This window comes from Engraulis encrasicolus, chromosome 24 (assembly GCF_034702125.1).
Source record: "Engraulis encrasicolus isolate BLACKSEA-1 chromosome 24, IST_EnEncr_1.0, whole genome shotgun sequence".
NCBI lineage: Eukaryota > Metazoa > Chordata > Actinopteri > Clupeiformes > Engraulidae > Engraulis > Engraulis encrasicolus.
This window is the reverse complement of record NC_085880.1, coordinates 24,814,468-24,834,295: the sequence shown is the minus strand read 5'-3', so window position 1 is coordinate 24,834,295 and position 19,828 is coordinate 24,814,468. Positions and strand designations below refer to the sequence as shown.

The 19,828-nt window shown below is 43.9% G+C and overlaps 1 protein-coding gene across 1 annotated transcript; it reads right to left on the bottom strand.

Annotated features, from left to right (window-relative positions):
- Positions 1-3,364: 3,364 nt before the first annotated feature.
- Positions 3,365-18,460, bottom strand: stpg4 (sperm-tail PG-rich repeat containing 4). Its single transcript, XM_063192162.1, has 8 exons — positions 18,219-18,460; positions 17,821-17,880; positions 15,949-16,074; positions 14,318-14,446; positions 13,800-13,864; positions 13,457-13,502; positions 10,645-10,752; positions 3,365-3,654 (listed from the first exon to the last, which is right to left on the bottom strand). The coding sequence occupies exons 1-8, from the start codon at positions 18,294-18,296 to the stop codon at positions 3,547-3,549; spliced, it is 720 nt and encodes a 239-aa protein (XP_063048232.1). The 5' UTR covers positions 18,297-18,460; the 3' UTR covers positions 3,365-3,546.
- Positions 18,461-19,828: the final 1,368 nt, after the last annotated feature.

Sequence of the window (19,828 nt, the reverse complement as noted above, 5' to 3'; positions counted from 1 at the left end):
AAAAGTATCTGATCTGATTCTAAAACCATCACTGATCATTTGCTGTGGAAGATTATTGTAGTTGGTCCCTTGTTGACACAGGGGTCAATAGAGCGTTGTTTGGCAAAGCAGGAGTTCTGATTCCCACAGCTCCCTAGCCTGCCCATAGGAAAATAAATAAAATAAATAAAAAATAAAAAAATTAAATATATATATATCAATAATTCATATCAATGATTAATATCAATTTCATAAGAAATGGGCCACTTTTATTGTAGGCCCAGTGGTGAAAGTAGACGGGTGCGCACAGGTGTATGTCAAAATCTACTTTCACCCCGGTGTAGGCCTATGTATATGCCATATGAGTAATATCATCCCAAAACAGGGATGTCAAACTCAGGCCCGGGGGTCAAATCAGGCCCATAGAGTCTTTTTTTTTCAGCCCGCGAGATCATTTTAAATGTGCATTACAGTTGACCCACATACAGTACACCGTTAAGTTATAACGTGACAGGAATTTAACATGAAATTTGGTGTGTCATAGGAATATGAGTGGGCCCAGGCCAATGACACAGCTCACACTCATATGCAAACTAGCGCATATGATGGGAAAGAGTCTGTGTGGAATTTAGCTATGAGTATTAAGGGCATTTACACATATATATTTTTAATTATTACTGTATTCGTCCCGCGACGTTGTTTCAGATTTTAATTTTGACCCAGTGATAATAGCTCTTTAAAAGTGAATTGTGTTTGTCTTCCACAACGGTATTAGATGTAATAGGGGGATTTGTCTATAAGGTTGTCAGATTGGACTAGGCTATTTGGGATGCCCATCTGTGTGAAGAAAAAACATACTTAAAATTGTATGACCACAGAAAACAATTGAATTTAGTTCATAGAAAGATGACTGAATCCAAAGCACTCTCCTTCGAGTCAAGGTTGTAGAGAGTGTAGAGAGTGCTTTGGATTCAGTCATCTTTCTATGAAGCCTTAACAGGATTAACCAGATGCACCCCTTCTATCTGGAGAAAAGACTTTGAGCGCTCGTTGTCCTTTTCCTTTTGCCATTGAATTTAGCTAATATTTGGAAGGATTTCGTTTTTTTTTTTAATTGGTCTGGAAATAGTCACATCTGGCAACCTTGTGTGTCTGTTCTACGCTGGGCTGGGTACCTGCTGAGATTTGCGGGTAAGAAAGAGGCAAAGAAAACAAGGACATCCATTTGAGGCGGGAGGGCAGTGCGCGCATAAAATATTCAGAGGCCTCCGAGTGTGGCTGAGACACACATAGCTTGAGACAGAGGTACATGCATTTACTCACAACATGTCCGCCAACCCCCTCCATCTCTCTCCCTTTCACTATGTCTCTCTTCATCCCTCTTTCTCTCCCATCATGTACCATGTATCTTCATTTCTCTTAGGATTTGTAACACTGAGACTTTATATGGAACATGCCTCTGTCTCTTTCCATTTCTGTTTCTCACTCACTCTCTTTCTCTATCCATATCTCTTCTTCCTTTGTTCCTGTTTTTTTTAACACTATCTCACACCATATGTACTGTGTCATTTTTTAAAAAAAAACCTTATATCACATTATTTCTCTAACAACATGTCTTTCTCTCGTAAAAGGGAAGTCACTTGCGCTCTAACCTTCTTGGTGCGTCCAGTCCAGGACGGTATACAATGTAGAGTAAACTGGTCCACTTCGGAAAGACTAGGCCAGGGATGACTGGAGCACTCAGATACTTTTTAGTATTTTATTGTGGTGCAAATATAATGACTGACGTTTCGACACCGTGTGCGTCTTCTTCAGAGTCATTCTTCAGATGTCTTTCTCTCTCGATCTTGCTGTCTTGTTACGGTTTGTTTAATCCACATTTCTGTCATGCCTCATATGTATATTTAAGTGGTTCTTCTGTTGCAACATCTCCAACACATAGCCATTGGGTCAGCGATATAATGCAGAAGACAAGAATTGAGAAAATGAGGTGCAAATTAAGTGACTCCCTTCAGACATTTTATAAAACTTCTCACCCCTTTAAAAGCTTTGTGAATCCTTTGCCTGACCTGCTCCATTGGAATGACTAAATCCTGTCCAATACTCTCCTGTGTGTGAACAGTTGAATGCACTTTTGTTTGTTTATGTCTTTAGGCTGTTTTTGCTTGATGTGTTTTATAAGTAAAATGTATACTTGTGAATATATTTGCTTGGATACATTTGTCAGTGAGAAAATGTTCACAAAGATTTTTCTAAAGGGTCGTGTTGTTTTTTCTCGTGTTGCATAGTGTTGGCAGACCTGATGAAAACAGCTGTTTCATTGTGTGCCACACTGACCTCTTTGTTGGCAGCTGAATGAATGAATGAGTGTGGTGGGATACCGTAGGAGGCCGAGGCCCTAAACAAAACGCCTAGCTTAGCGCCTTTGACCGCAGACTTAGCGGCATAGCCTCAACAGCAAAACCAGCAGCTCACATGGTGAACGCTCAGCGGCGCGCTGGGTGAATCACTCCTCTGGCATTTTTGTCAAGCTTGTTGTGAACAAGCACAGTATCACAGAGGGGCTGTGCCCAATGTAACATTGCTCCCTGTGCTCAAAACGTTTTAAACACACCTCAGGTTTAAATATGAAGAGCTCCATTCCAAAACAGTACAATGGCCATTTAAATCTTGTTTGTGGTGGCATCCAAGGTGGCATCAATGCAACTGACATTGGGTTAATGTTGGGTTAATGTGTTGTTGTTTTTTTATATCTTTGAAAATGTGATATTACATAGCTGTTACACCATTTACTCCATTGTACCTAATGAGATGGATAGACTGTGTTATTACTATCCGGTTCTGGATCTGGCAGGATAATAGGGTTTTTCACAAGATCCGGATCCGGTTCCAGGATCCAGGATCCGGTAGCCGAGGCTTTTCACTCAAAATAGCTTGAGCCAACGTGATAAAAAGGGTCCACGTGTGCGAGTAGGCTATGTGTTTCAACCCTTTCATAGGATCCGGTATCCGGTTCCGGATCCGGCAGGATCTTAAGCAGTGGATCCGGTATCCGGCAGGATCCTAAAAATCAGGATCTGGTGCATCTCTACTAAAAACCTTACAGGAACCCACCACAAAATTGAAGAAGATTGTGTTTTTTTTGTTTGTTTAACTTTTGCTTTCACTTTTGACACCTCTGGAAAAGAGTTCTTCATATTTCAAGTGTCAAGTGTACAGTATATTTACTGTATATGAGGTGTGTGTATGTGTGTGTGTGTGTGTGTGTGTGTGTGTGTGTGTGTGTGCGTGCGCGCGCGGGCGCCCGCGCACACGTGCATGAGCGTGTGCGTGCGTGTGTTATTCTTGCAACTGCATCTTGAACAGTAATCAAGAAAAGCAGGTGTTTCCAGAGGGTTTCAAATTATTTTAAGGTTGGCAATATACTATGACACAACGAAACACAACACAACGAAGCGGTGAGTGGCTGTCTGGCCATGAATACACGCTAAACTGTTGACATAATAGATTGATGGCTGAACAGGATGGGATGGGGCGGGATGGTGTGAGACGGGGGATCCATCCGGCTCAGAAGACGTTGCGGAAGAGCAGGCCGTGGACGCCCATTTCAGCCATTGGACCCATCCTCTGGCCCAGCTGCAGCACCGGCTCATAGGTCCCCGGACCTGGAGTCCTCTGTCAACACACAACACAACAACAACGTTCATCCTCAGACAAACACAACAACATTCAACTACAGCAGGGACGGGTATATCACATGCAACACAAAAAATGTTGTTTACATGTTAACATGCCCATGTGACAAAATTTACATTGGAAAAACCACCCGTCCTCTGAAACAAAGAATAAGTGAACATAAGAGCTCCATCAGGAGAAAAGATGAAAATTATCCTGTTGCCTGTCATTTTAATGATCTGTCACACCCTCTCTCTTCCCTTAGATTTCAAGGTATAGAGCAAGTAACCCTACACAGAGGAGGTGACATCAACAGGAAATTATGCCAAAGAGAACTTTTTTGGATATATACTTTAAATGCATTGCAACCATCAGGTCTAAACGAGGATTTTGACATGAGTGTGTTTATATAATAAAGAAATATGGATTTAATTCTGAACTGTTTGTGCTCTGATTTATGATGGTTAATGCCTGATGTCTGCAAAGCATGGACTTGTTCTTGTTTTCTCTGTTTAAGTTTCATGTTTTGTCTTTCACTACATTTCCCAGAATGCTTCACTGACTCAGAGTGCTGCACCACAGATGCCAATAATGATGTATATTAACCACAAGCCCTGTTTGTATGCACTCTGCCTGATGAAGGTCTAAGGACCGAAAGCTTGCAAGTCAAGTAAAGCTTCTTTGCACAAAAATAGACCTGAAGTGTGCGGATTGTCTTCTTTTTATACAGAAATTTCTACTGAATCCTGCACCTTCTAAACAGATGAGCGGTGGCCTATCACAACTTAAGTAAAGAAATCGAGCGTTAGCGTTAGTTCTGGCAGACCACGTAGTCAACGCTCCCTTTTGCCTATTGGCTGACGCCGACCTAACCCCTACAGCAGTCCTCTAATCAGCTGCGCTTTAGTTAATCAGCTGCTGCTCGCAATTGGATGCTGGCTTTTGGCGCGCTTTATTTAAACTACCGAATTTGTTTTCCTGTCATTGCTTTTGCTGCTTGTTTTGCTGCGTGCATGGCTTCTTTTGGTGATGCTTGCGTTGTGTTTAAACTAAATATCAGATGTTTTTCTTTCTGATCAACAATAGGGTTTCGTCTTCTGGTAGGCTGTGCGCTTTTCTTCATTACATAGGCTTCATCTATTTTGCCTTATCTCCCGATATGAGCTCACTGGTCATTTACCCTACATTTTACGCACTACTTTTCTCGTGTCGTGCCGCAGAATTTCTGGCATTTAATCCGAGCTTCATGGATAGTTTATTTTGCTGGCAGTGAGTTCCCCATGGGAACTGCCTTCGCTGATTTCATTATTGCATTTCCACTGCTTTTTGCGCGTTTGGAAGTAATGGTGATGTGCTGTTTGGACGATAGGCATTGTACCCGCGCTGCGTCAGCAGAGATTAATACTCTGATGGCTTGTCTTAAATTAACTAGGTTTCTATGTCTCAAGATCGGAGTTGGTCGCTAACTGTTGCACTATAGCTTTTAATAATTGTTGTTTTCTTTAGTTAGGTGAACCCTTTTGTCCACTCTCTCTGACGTTAAACCATAGCTTGCTGCTTAACGCCTGTTTTGAGTGCGTAGTCGGCTGTTTTTTCTCCAGTTGCTTAGGCTATTAGATATGGTTTCATTACACTCAACAGAGGCTGATTATTTCGTTTGGCTGCCCATTGCATTTGCCCTATGCAGGGGCTATACCGGTAGTAGGGCTTGTTGTGAGGTGGCAAATCATGTAGGAATACTCTCCGGATAAACGCATCCAAATACATTCACGTGAGTCGTGGTAAATTCAGTCGTCTTTTGTTCTTTCGCGGGCTATAAATCTTGCATGTCGATACGGTGCATAATCTGACGAGATGCGTTTTTGCCTTGTGCTCCGAAACTGTTAACTAAATTGGCTCCCTTTGAACATAACCTTAATAGTCGACGATGCGATTGGGCTATCCTAGGCTTTGTATTGCTGCATTACTTCACTATCATCGCCGTTCATCTGATGATGTGCTGTAACAAGCCGCAGGTGTCTTCAATCATCCTTGGCACGACGGACGCTACAACCGTGCATTCGGGACTGCTGGTTATTTTTGTAATTGGGAGACTCCAGGTGTCCCGTAGTTGCTCCTTATTTCAATGGTATCGGTATGTTATTCCTGTTTTCCTGCAGTCATTTAAATAGTCAATTTTGTAAGTATGGGTTAGGCCCAGTGTTCGGATGGACACCCACGGCGCGTTGCTTGAGGAGTGGCAACCCTGTCTAATGCGATGTCGTACTACGTCACGAAAATAATCATAATATTCGTGATATCTTATAGGAGAGCCCCGTTTTCGTGACAGGGCTGCGTTTCCACAACCCATGTATTTCAAGGCGGCGTTGGCAGGTCCAGCATTTTCCATGGCACTCCTGATGTACTGAATTCGTAAGCGCCAAACCGCTTGATAGTTTTGGGGGGTTTCAGTGGGCTCCATCATGTTGTCTCTGCTGCATTACTGTATAAGTATGCCTACTGTAGGCCTGTTTGGCCAGTTGTGCTAGCTCTGTATCCTAGACTATTAATGTTCTCGTGAACCATTGCTTCATGTTTGCTAGTCTAGGTGCTTGCAGTGTGTACAGTCATAGTCCTGGCTGGGCTGTGTAGGTACTCTGGCTGTGGCCTGGCTTTAGTGTGGTTGCTGCTTCACTCAGTGCTGGTGCCCTGTTTCGTGCTGGTATGTAGTCAGTCCTGTTTTGGCCGGTGTAGTGTAAGTATTTTGTCTGGAGTCCGTCATTACTACTAGCAAGGGGTGCATTGTCTTTGTTACTGGCTGATGTAGGCTGTGCTGGCATGGCTATATTGCTCATCTGTTAAAGCCTGGTTATATGCCTAACCGTGACCTTGCATGGCTGTGTATCTTCCTGCTAGCTCGGTTTGGTTGTGCAATATTGCGTGTGCTGCCTGTATGGCATTATTAGCGCTTCCCCTCATTCCAGTCACTTTGGTTAAATGGCAACATCTATCTGCATAGTAAAATATCAACTGTAGGCTATTGTTATGTAATGTGTAGTGGCGTTCATGTTGGGTCATATTTAGCACGTTTAGGCCTTGTCATGCTTAGGGAGACGTCGATGGTGACGTCGGCAGCGTCCTTTATACAATCAGTGTAGATCATGTTGGGCTCAGGCTGTTGCTGTGTCTGGATAATTTTGTTGATTCCGTCTTTTTGCTGCCAACTGCATAGTATACATAGGCCTTGCTAATGCTGTTAGCTTCTGTGGTCTGTTGGCATTGTTCCCCGTGTAGTCATGGTGGCGCTGTTAGCTCATAGTCTGAATTAGCTCTGCTTGCTCGGCAAGTGTACTCTGTAGTGCTGCTCACGTTTTTGTTACTGGTCGCCTGTGTTGCTTCGTAGGACGGTAATCGTGCTGTCTGGCTAATGTTCGCCCTGTTAGCATGTTGACTCTGTTGTTGGTAGCATTGATTGCCCTGAGTAGTCCATGTGCTGCAATTGCTATTGGCTCATACTCTCTAACTTCAGCTTGCTCACATAGTTTAACTGCATCGGGTCCTGCTCCAGTCATATTATCTATGCTGTCAGATCTGCTGGATTGTATTGTGCAGCTACTGTAACTACAGTGGGCTCACTGGTTTAGTCTATCGGCTGCTTCATTGGTCGGTCTAGTGTCTAGCCAGCGGCTGCCCGCTCATATTGTGTCAGTGTAGCTTATGCTGACTGTCGCCATCTCCGGCCTCCTTGCTGCTCTCGGATAGGCTTTACCTACAGCAGTATCTGTCCATCATTCTAGCTTGGTTGCAGTCATCGAGGTCCAGCTTATTGTGTGCCGTCATGTGGTCCTTGTCAGCCTGCTGTTTTTCCGGATCCTAGAGTAGCACAGATCCTGACGATCAGCTCATCTGATGCTGGCTGCCTGGCCCATTTACAGCTGCTCCCGCCTGGCTAGCCGGTTTACTGCTGCTGGCTGCTCGCCTAACCCATTGCTGCTGCGGCCCGATTAACCCATTGCTGCTGCTGCCCGCTTAACCCGCTGCTGCTGCTGCTGCTGCCCGCTTAACCCATTGCTGCTGCTGCTGCCCGTTTAACCCATTGCTGCTGCTGCCCGTCTAGCCCAATGTTTCTGATGCCCACCAAGCCCATTTGCTGTTTTTTGCCAGCCTTGCCTATCTACTGCCCCTGGTCTGGTGTACGTTACCCTAATGAATCTTGGCCAGTATATTTAACCATCTTCGACATTTTTTTTTCTTATGTACATCCTATATAGCTCATTCTGTCCGACAGCTAGTCTAGTCTATTATCTTACCCGTGTCTACTCTCAGCTGGTGGCATGGGGCGCTTAACCGCTAGTCTCGTGTGTTTTAGCTGCGGCCAAGCAATACGTAATGCTGGCAGATAATTACATTTTACGCTACTTATTGGCTAGTGACTTAAAAAAAAAAATAATAATAATAATAATAATAAATAAATAATAATAATAATTATTTATTGTTGACTTCTTTGAGGCCCATGTAACTGCTGCAGGCCTTGCCACTGTCTCTGGGCATGCTTTTTCTGCTTTTTTTTTTCTATCTGTATTGGCCACAATCTATCTGTATTGGCCACAATCTAGCATATAGCTGCCATAGCTGCTGAAACGGCAATAAATGTAAACAATCAATGAACATCTCTAACTGCTGCTGGGCAAGCTTTTTCATTAACTGCTGCTGGGCAAGCTTTTTCATTAACTGCTGCTGGGCAAGCTTTTTCATTTTGCTGCAGCTGGGCAAGTAAATACTCTGTGTCTCGGACCACATTCCGGTCTAGCATAGCACTTCTCTTTTAACATCAGGTATTACCGCAGTTCCGTAACTAATGTCACGATATTCATTAATCGTTATTCACATTTGGTGGACTAATATTCTGTTTCGGGGGGTTGTAGATGCCCCGTTTCCAACTAATCCAATTGTTTGGGCTGCGTTTTTGGTATGGTCTGTTTGGGGGGTATGTTGCCTTTCCAGCTAAATGGAAGGCACTCCACCTGAGGATGCTGCTGTTCCCTGTCTTGGCTTCCATGGAGCTCATGGAGAAGCCGGGGAGCTTCCTCCGAACAGAGCCATACCGCCAAACACAAATATGCAATCAGAAATAAAGCTTCTGAAATGTATCTCTGTTTCTCGTCTCATTTTTGACTAGAGTGGGTCTGACAGAAATCGAGCGTTAGCGTTAGTTCTGGCAGACCACGTAGTCAACGCTCCCTTTTGCCTATTGGCTGACGCCGACCTAACCCCTACAGCAGTCCTCTAATCAGCTGCGCTTTAGTTAATCAGCTGCTGCTCGCAATTGGATGCTGGCTTTTGGCGCGCTTTATTTAAACTACCGAATTTGTTTTCCTGTCATTGCTTTTGCTGCTTGTTTTGCACCCACCACCTCCCCTGCTCCACCAGACTTCTCATTGCCAATCAATGTCATACTGTTGTCATTGTTGCTTGCTCTGTTCTAGGGGGTATGTTGCCTTTCCAGCTAAATGGAAGGCACTCCACCTGAGGATGCTGCTGTTCCCTGTCTTGGCTTCCATGGAGCTCATGGAGAAGCCGGGGAGCTTCCTCCGAACAGAGCCATACCGCCAAACACAAATATGCAATCAGAAATAAAGCTTCTGAAATGTATCTCTGTTTCTCGTCTCATTTTTGACTAGAGTGGGTCTGACAGAAATGTTATAAATTGCATTTGCAATACTATGAAGTTCTGAAGGGGACTGCTGTAAAGGTGGTCGGCTTCAATATAGCCCTAAAGTGCAGGGGGAAATCCTCATTTGTGTTCATAGTACGGCCCTTGGAGGATCTGGCAACTCAAATGAAAAAGGTTCCCACCCCTGAACCACAGCATAGGTGTCAAACATGTCAAACACAAGGCCCCGGGGCCCCACAGGTCCGTTTTACGTGGTCTGTGAGAGCTTGCGCATTATTGTGTCCAAATAGCAAATTGACTATTCATACCACGACTGTGGCCCTTCCAGATCTAGCATTGTTTAGCTGTGTGATGTACGGTGAATTACACACAGGTTGCAGTTGTGACTGCAGTGCACAATCCAGTGAAATGTATACTGTAGTCTCTTAACGCACACTGTTCCACCACTTTAGTCATTGAAAACACTTTTCTACCATAGTGATGATACGCCACTATGAGAAAGCAAAGGGCCTTCAGTAATACATTGCCATTGGTCATTACCAGTCTGGTAACAGCTTATGAATAACAGGGACCATGTCTTAGTGGGATACGATATAAATGATGTGTATAAAGGACCCATTTACATTGAATTGTACATAAAGGGTAAGTCGGCCCTGGGGCAATGCATGATAAGATGCCATACTCAAGGGCATCTTTGGGGTGGCAGCTGGCCGTATATGTAACAGCATATCACAGCAATATAATAACTAATGGTGCCATCAAGGCTGGATCAATGCACAGGCTAGATATGGCTGCAGCCTAGGGGCCCCCCACCTGCCAGGGGGTGACTTTAAATTGGTTAAAAGTGAAAAATCACGGAATTGTGACAGGATGTAATGTAGAAAAAAAATCATGTGCAATGTTGACAACAGTTAGTAGACATGTTATCCTTAATTCCTAGTTCAAAATTATGACATTGTCTATGTAAATTTGTCGCAAAATTTGGCTTCGGGGGGCCCCACAGCAACCAGCAGCCTAGGGGACCCAGGCCATCTTAATCTGGTCCTGGGTGCCATAGCACTCCTCTGCCATGGTATATGGTAGAATTGCCATAATACGAGTGCATACTGTATTTGGAGGGAACACAGCATTTGAAGAAGCAATTAAAGTAACCATGTTACACGATAACACTGTGCACCAATTCCACGGGCATACAATTTTTTCAAATAAATGTAGTAAATTCCCATGTAAATTGCTACTTTAAATTGAAACATGTCTACTGACACAGACAAGTGCATACTGTATATCTACAAATACACAAACACCCACATTGGCACAGACATAAGCTGCTGACCCACCGAGCGAACAGAGTGAAGGCGCGGGACCGTGGACTTGAAGCTGGAGGAGATGCCGGGCCTGCAACTCTGGTTCTTCACATCGTACTGTCCAGGAGCAGGACCGTCTTTCTGGAACACAGACAGACAGACAGACAGACACACAAAACACACACACACACACACACACACACACAAAAACAAACACGCACACACACACACACACACACACACACACACACACACACACACACACACACACACACACACACAAACAAACACGCACACACACACACACACAGACGCGCGTGCACGCACATGCGCACACAAACACACACACACACGCACAGACACACAGATATTAAAAATGTTCTCCCATCATATTGACATGGTCTCTCTCTCTCTCTCTGTGTCTCTCTCTCTCTCTCTCTGTCTCTCTCTCTCTCTCTCTCTCTCTCTCTCTCTGTCTCTCTCTGTGTCTCTCTCTCTCTCTCTGTCTCTCTCTGCTCTGGTTCAGTGTGTTGGAACAGGTCTTCTGTGCCCTACTCCACTTGTACATGCCAGGCATACCGCCGGTGCCATGGGGCGCCACGCCACCCTGAGGTGCTAATACCTCTCTATTTCACACCAGCAGCTTTCAACCAGAGGCCACGCCGGAGCGGGCATATCACACGTACCTCATCAGACCCACCCCACCACACACGCACACACACGCACACACACACTCATCAGACCCACCCCACCACACACACACACGCACACGCACACACACACACTTCTCCTTGTTTGTTTGTCTACAGTAGGTTGGGTGAGAGTGAGTGAGTGAGTGAGTGAGTGAGTGTGCACATTGGCGTTCCCTTGTCAGCAGCACATTTCCACACGTCCCTCCCCCACCGGGCTGCATTAGATTAGGCCACATGGCCCTCCTGGCGCCCTGTCAACCAGCATACAGGATTCCCCTCGCCGACCTGCCTTGCCTGCTCTCCCCTAGCCTGACCACCCACGCCATCCTATGTACTTTAACCCAACGATTTTCGCTCCGCACACACCACACACAGCCTCCTAGCTCGGTTCGCTCACTGTTTAGCCAATCAGCAAGAACTCACCCGCAAAGTCTGTTACTACTGATTGGTTAAGGTAACACTATTCACACTTTTTGTCTTGTTATTTGTACGCTTTTGCAACACCACATCACAACAGTCATGCTAATAAAACACAACCTGATTATTTTTTTTTAATTCGTAACTCCAATGAATTTAAATGGCAGAGTAACAGGGTCTCCCCTACAGTTTTTCTCGATTGCTTACACACAATTTCTGGTACTTCACACACAATTCTGGAAACATCTCACCCATTTCCCAACTCCCTGAACCAATGTCACTGAACAATAAACACAATTGCTTCTTTACACTCACATTTCAGTTTTAAAACACACTCTTTTCAAAACACATAATTCTCTGGATTAGACACAATTTTCATAAAGAAAATTCCTGGTTGTGGCATGGAACACACTGTCATTCAAAATATTAAAATCAACTGCCATACTATGTTCACTTCATCACATGGGCAAACTCTATTCATATCTGTTTACAATCTGAAATCATCACGATTCACCCCGTAAGGACACACATTGCATGTGATATTGATGAAACCTTGAGTGAATGCAGTGAGAACACACATTTGTTCAGCTTTTGATCTTCAAAATATGTAATACAAGAGATCATTTTCATGTGGTTACCCAATATTTTACAGCACATTAGTGCACATTTTTTCGATGTCAGAAAAATATGTAAAATATATTTTTTTGCCACACATCTGTGTACTCTGAGTCTGTTTGTGTGTTGTGGGAATGAAGTTTTTCCAATTTATGTCACAGTATCCATGCAATGCAGAACAAAAAAGCCCAAAGGACTGTATGTATAGTAATACGTAAAAGGAGAAATTAGTTTTACCCTGTGCCCAACAGTGTTTTAAGGACTCTAAAAATGTTTATTGTAGTGACAGTCATTTGACGACAAAATTAGGCTTTTAGAAGAGAGTATATAATTTTGAGACAAGACGTTCATTTTTCAGGGGTAGTGAGGGGTTTTGCCCGTTGTGTGTGAATTTTGGGGATTTGTGTGTAGAGTTTTGAGAATTCGAGAACTGATTCCGAAAATTGTGTGTAAGCAATCAAGAAAAACTGTAACAGGGTCTCCCACACTCCATGGAGACGGACTCCTCAGTCGGCTCTCGCACAGGCTAGCTCTCTCAATACCCTTGCACTAATGTGGTGTTTCTCTACAGGGGGCGTTGGGGAGCCCTAGGGGTAGCGTTGAGAAGGATACAGTTGAGTGGGGGCTGCCATTTGGGGGCGTTTGTCTATTTTATTTTTCAATACTAAGAAGGGGGGTGTTGGCAGACTTATGATGAGGTCAAGGGGGCGTTGGGAGGCTAATGATGAGATCAAGGGTCAAAAAAGGTTAGAACCAGACTGCACTATTGTCATTTGTTCGGAGGATCTGGCACAGACGAATTGAGAAATGCATTGCTGTGGGTGAAATTTCAGAACTTTTGAATTTTTACCCTAAATTGTTAATGTTTGCTCGTGACCTGTAATCTGCTCCCTGCCCCCATCATGCCTACAGCTGCTGATTGGTCGGTGGTCTTGCAAAACGTGTTATATCTCACTGTACCCAAATGCAGTACACTTTTTCTTTTATACTTTCACAAACTCCAAAAGTCTGGAGGGGTGGGGTTGTGTTTTGGTGTGTTTGCGTTGAGAACTCATTGTTTTACTGTGTGGGCTCTCTGACTCTGGCTCTGGGAAGGTAAGCGAAGGAAAGGGGATACTCACAGGCAGGAAGGTGAGACGTGGTACGGCCGAACGAAACATCATATGTCTGGAAGAGGAGAAGAGGGGGAGAGGAGCAGAGAGGGAGGGAGGGGAGTAGAGAGGATTAGAAAATGCGCTCTACATCACTTATAAAAATATACAATCCTCTCCTCACTCATAACCCCACCTCACACATAGTCTGCCAACATCCATACTACATGTTCTCTCACCAACAGTTGTCCCCACACACAAAAAAACCCAGAGAGAGAGAGAGAGAGAGAGAGAGAGAGAGAGAGAGAGAGAGAGAGAGAGAGAGAGAGAGAGAGAGAGAGAGTGAGAACAGAGGTCAGGGTCAGGTCCTTACCTACAAGGTAGTACAGGGACAGGCTTCTCCATAGTGTCATAGTGGCAAGGGGAGAGGTTTACATCCTGTAAATCACGCACACACGCACACGCACACACGCACACACACGCACACCCACGCACACACACGTATAAGCATGAGTTTGAAAAATGTGCCATCATTTACGCTTCTCAATGTCACATGATGACAAATACTTATGACCCTAGCTTGTCGCAAACACCCAGCGTGTAGTTCAAAACATGTCAACAAGTATTTTCTGAGTTTGCCATCAGTGGTGCCAACATTGCCTCTTTTGCTCAATTTGAAGTCAGGGTGACAAAAAACAGGCACAGTACAGGGGTGCATTTCTCGAAACCAAAGTTGCTTACTACATTAGCTACTTAGTTGTTTTCAATGCATTTTCCCATTGGCAACTACCGAAGTTGCTAACTGCTAACAACTATGATTTCCAGAAATTCACCCCCCAGATGTGATATCTACTATATTCTTGATGTCATGACACATCCTTATGATCCCACCTTGTCACGGACGCCCAGTGTGTAGTTCTCGGGCCGTGGGCGGTTCTTGAAGGCACATGAAGCCTGGCGCTGCAACATCTGCTGCGTGGAATCCAGGAAGTCATATGCTCCTGGTAGAAGCAGATCTCCCTGCAGTGAATGAATGAGTGAGTGAGTGAGTGAGTGAGTGAGTGAGTGAGTGAGTGAGTGAGTGAGTGAGTGAGTGAGTGAGTGAGTGAGTGAGTGAGTGAGTGAGTGAATGAATGAATGAATGAATGAATGAATGAATGAATGAATGAATGAATGGATGAATGAATGAATGAATGAAAATGGTTTATTGGATAGGGACCATGTGCATTGTTGAACATCTGGTATTTAATAAATACCGGTACTTCAATGTAAATGTGCCAGAATTTGCAAAGGGGTGTCAAATATAAGGCCCGGGGGCCGGATGCGGCCCGCCAGATGGTTCAATATGACCCCAGGCTTGCAGAGAGAGAGAAAAAACAACTAAGAATCTCAATCAGAAGTAAATCTCTGCCCCATTACAATATGTGTTGCATTTCATGTCTTTTTTGGTCGCCATTTACAACCAATGCTACTGATATAATCGCTGTCAACCTCAAAGTGGCTGACTTGCAATATGATTCCGACATGAAGCTGAAATCTGCGATATATCGCAATTACGTTTGTGATCCGGCCCACTTGAGATGAATTTGGCTGTATGTGGCCCCTGAACCGAGATGAGATTGACACCACTGCACTAACACAAAAACAAGGCCTGCAAGCCCACATACGGTATATTATTCACCTGTGTAGACATTCACCTTTTTACAACATTCATATCTTACTGATATTTCTGACAGCGACTACATCTCTGGTTTTCCAGGAGCCACTGTTTTAACCCATTTTGTCCTAAGCCCTGTTCGGGAAAGGGTGCCCTCTTCCTATTAAATCCTAAATATCTCAGCCTCCGAAGCACATACAAGCATGATATGAGTCAAAAGCCAAGACCTTCCCCTTGCATTGTAATCTGTTCATTCAGCTCTAACATAGTTACCCACATAGTTAATAAAACAGCTAAAATCTCGAAATCCCGAAAAACCCGTATAGGTGTCTCCAGGACACAATGGGTTAAATGAGATATGAAAGTGTTGTGCGTAGGACACAGTAACACTGACACAGGTAAGGTATTCCAAAGTTTATCCCTTATTTAGCTGGGGAATTCCAATTCTGTCTTGTGACCTGAGTTCAGGAACCCAAACACAGAATCGGAAGGGCGCTGAAGACAAATTATTATACAAACGGAGGCTCGTAGTTTGTTTACAGATCCATTATGTCGACACCAGATACTAGAAAATATTTTAAAGAGTGTATATCAATGTCCCCTACAAGAACATGAATAGATGGTTATATGAATAGACCCAGTGTGGTTGAAACCAGTTGGTGTTTTTACATACAATGAATGCCCCAGTTAAAACAAAGTGTTTTTAATTTCATTTTCATACCTATTACTCCTAGTCTCATTGCAAGAGTTGCCTGAAGTAGGCCCAATGGCCACCACATTTGGATGAATAGATGGTTCCAAGACTGATAGATATCTCACTTGTGATATGATATAGTCTGGAGATAACCAGGTTAGCCCTTACTACCTTGGGTTCCTGGATCATCTTGCCGTTCCGCCCTGTGCCCCTAAAGCCGTAGGTCATGCGCACAGGCTTCAGCCTGGCCTCCTCGATGAAGTCTCGGATCTGGTAGGTGCCGGGGTTAGGGGTGTCCTGGGAAGGAGAGAATGTCAAAACAATGTCATCAATGACCACAGTTGTATGTGAAGAATATTCCGATTTGAAACGGAACGGTGGCAGTATTCGATTTGCGCACATGTAAACAAACTGAAATATTCCTGTTGCAGAACGTTGTTCCACACATGTAAACAGAATACAGTAAATGGTAAAACGAATAGGCTTAATGACAATATTCTGGGATTTCTGGGATTTTCAGCCTGTCTAATGCTATGAATAGGCTGCTGTATATTGTACTTTAGGTATACAGTAGAGAATGATGGCAGAATTATTTCTGCACTCTTTCAATATGCATGCAATTGAGGTTTTTTTGTTTTGTTTGTTTGATTGTTTTGGTTTTTTTGGCGAGCAGTACGCTTCCAAAAATGACCAAAAAAAATCACAGATTGCACCTTAAAGCACTCCTTTTCAGAAGCTGATTGAGCTGTCTCATCTCTTTTATAGGCCTTGGCTCTCTATATCCATAATCAGACTGACACAATGAATAGCACAAGTCTATTGAATAGCAAGCAGTCTGTTGAAGTGGCCACCCACCAACGAACGCCATTGCCATGGAGTCTCTGGCATATCTCAGGAGCACCCTCATGGAAACCTGCGAGTGAGGCTTGGCCTTTACACTGACTTCCACTGGGACATTATGTAATGCTGACTGCCTCTCATTGATTCTGAATGGGCTTACGTCACATGTTGTTGAAATGACTTATTGCCTTGTCCATTTGCCTTGTGTTTTAACACACACACACAATCCCGAGCCCTATCTCACGCCTTTCGTAATATCTTCACGAAAAGAATAGAGTAATTTTCGTGGTGCATTCACGTTATTGCCTGCCTTTCGTAAAGTCTTCACGAAAATAATAGATTAATTTTCACGCTGCCTATTCACTTGAATTGCCCCACTGCTGCTATGGTTATCCAAACGTCTGCAGGGGTGGGGAGGGGGTGCTGACAGAACACTGCTGATACACTTGGGACTCACTAATTCGACGCCCTTTCGGTACTTACGCCTTATGTCCCCTAAACCTAAACCTAAACCTAAACCTAACCCTAACCTTAACCCTAACCTTAACCCTAAACCTAACCCTAAATTGCTTGTTTGAAATGTTTGATTACCATGTGACGGTAGGCTACCGAAAGGGCATCAAACTAGTGGGTCGCTAGGCAACAGTCGGGCAATTCAAGTGAATAGGCAGCGTGAAAATTAATCTATTATTTTCGTGAAGACTTTACGAAAGGTGGGCAATAACGTGAATGCACCACGAAAATTAATATATTTTTTTGTGTGAATACTTCACGAAATGAGTGAGATACGGTTGGAATCCCCAAGCTGAGCCTGTAGTGGATCCATCCCACATGGCGGTACCTGTGCATCGTCATTGTCTTCACTTCATAAACAAAACTTTTTTTTTTTTTACTTGAGTGTTTTTTTTTACTTCTTACTTGAGTGTTTTACCATCTAATTTCTGAAAAAACATAATTGCCCCCATTTTATTTTCTATGAATACTTAACAGTTCAAAACAAATAAACAATTGTGAGCAGAATCTTGACATCAGTGTGTGTGTGTGTGTGTGTGTGTGTGTGTGTGTGTGAGTGAGTGAGTGAGTGAGTGAGTGAGTGAGTGAGTGAGTGAGTGAGTGTGTGTGTGTGTGTGTGTGTGTGTGTGTGTGTGTGTGTGTGTGTGTGTGTGTGTGTGTGTGTGTGTGTGTGTGTGTGTGGCGTCATACCTTGATGGTATTCTTCCACCATCCTCCTCTCTGTGCCTCTTGGTCTTGCTTCTCATTAGCCTGTGGATGCAGATAACAATTGCCATACGCCTTCTGTATGATCTCACCATAGGCTACCATAGTGTAACATGGAATGGCAGGTGACGTGAGATGAGAGGAAACTTATGGAGGACAGGTTACTACTTCTTCCATCCATCTTCTTCGGTTCACATAGCCTACTGACAGGCCTACTCCAGTCCTCACAAGCTGAACACACTTAATATCCACAATTTTAAGTTGTGTGTGTACTAGGCCAAGTCGAAGCATCTTTCAGTGGACACAGTGCACTAAGCAATATCAAGACCAGAACAAAATGGAACTATGATCAATTATTCAGCATAGCCTCCTTTACAGCTTACCTTGTCCGTTGTTTTGTCCGTATGGCGACTTACGTCCTTCAATTTCGACACCTGTTTATTATCTCTCCCAGCGGTCATATTGCGTCTGTTTGCTAAACTCGGGGTGTTCTGTCGACTTCTTATTGTGGTTCACGTAACGCACACCAAGTCTACCGTGACTGTCGCCAGGACCGCAGCTGGCCCCCGTGGCCGTTCAGGAGTGACACAATCCAAGCAACCAAGCTGTTGTGGTAGTATTTCTACGCATGATTTCCACATTTTGCATTTATTATGACGTTGACAATAGGTCATTCCACCACATTAACTAAATGCTGCCTGTAAGCAGGTGGTTACTTCAACGTGTGGGTATTACCTACCTACACAGCAACTCAAAATATTATTTGGAATTTTTTTTTACCCGCGCGCCTAAAAAAACAAACAAATAAAAGGTCTGGTGTAGAATTCAAAACGATGATTAGCCTATTGGCAAAGTAGGTCATTAGTGGTGTTCTATTTTTGAGGTAGGCCAACTGTGGTTGGTTATCAGTAATAAAGATTTCGCAGTGGCATTAGTGGAAGGTAGCGCACCAATCATAGCCTAAAATCACAAAAGCTTGACATTGTAGCGCCTGAGCTGTATGACAGAATGCTAAAACGCAATAGAATCATGTAGCGGTGGGACATGATTGCGAATAATTCAGGTAGGCCTATTCCGTTTCTTTTCGAGTAGGCTTAATATTTGCGTGGCCCATACGGCCCTGCAAAGGCAAAGTAGAGCAACTACGCCAACAATGAAACTGAGGAAGATACCCTCAAAGCCTTGGTAGTAGGCCTAGGTGGCTACTGACATAGCCATATCATAACAGGACACGTTTGGACCATAATGCTTTGTCATAAGAAATGTCTAATGATCTAATCTAATGAAGCTAATTCTAAATCTAAAGAAGCAATTAAAAATATTCAGTCTAAACTCTATTTTGACAAAATATGAAGTTACTGCACTTTGGTTTTATAGGGCGGCATAACAGGAAGGCCTATGGGTAAATGTAGGCCAACCCCCCCTCCATTATGAAAAAAGCACTGTAGGCCTATGGGAAAAAAACACAATTTTCACGTCATGCAAAATCGTGCGTAAGCATAAATCTACTATTGCTTTATTTGCTTTCTCAAGATAATGGCATGATTTCCTTTATGCCCCTTTGTTCAGAGCTGTGCACTAGGCCTAAACCATAAGCAACAGTCAGTTTCTGGTAAATCACAACTTTGTGTGCCAAAATGAGTGAAAGTGAAAGCCCAACTTAGACTCCAGCTCCCATTGTCATTGTGACACGGCACTCTACAGCACACAATGAAATTGCATTCATGCCACATCCGTGCAAGGAGGCAGCCACCAACGGCGCCTCAAGGGAGCAGTGTGGCAGGACGGTAACCATGATGGGGGAGAACACTGGTTAATTACTCCCCCCACCAACCTGGCGGGTCAGGAGTCGAAACGGCAACCTTTGGGCTAAAGTCTGACGCCCTAACCGCTTACCCATAGCTGCCCAAACGACTGTAACAAGAGCTAGTTTTACCAATAGGCAGGCTAGGCAATTGCCAAGAGCCCCAACAAAATATGCCCTCTGTTAGGG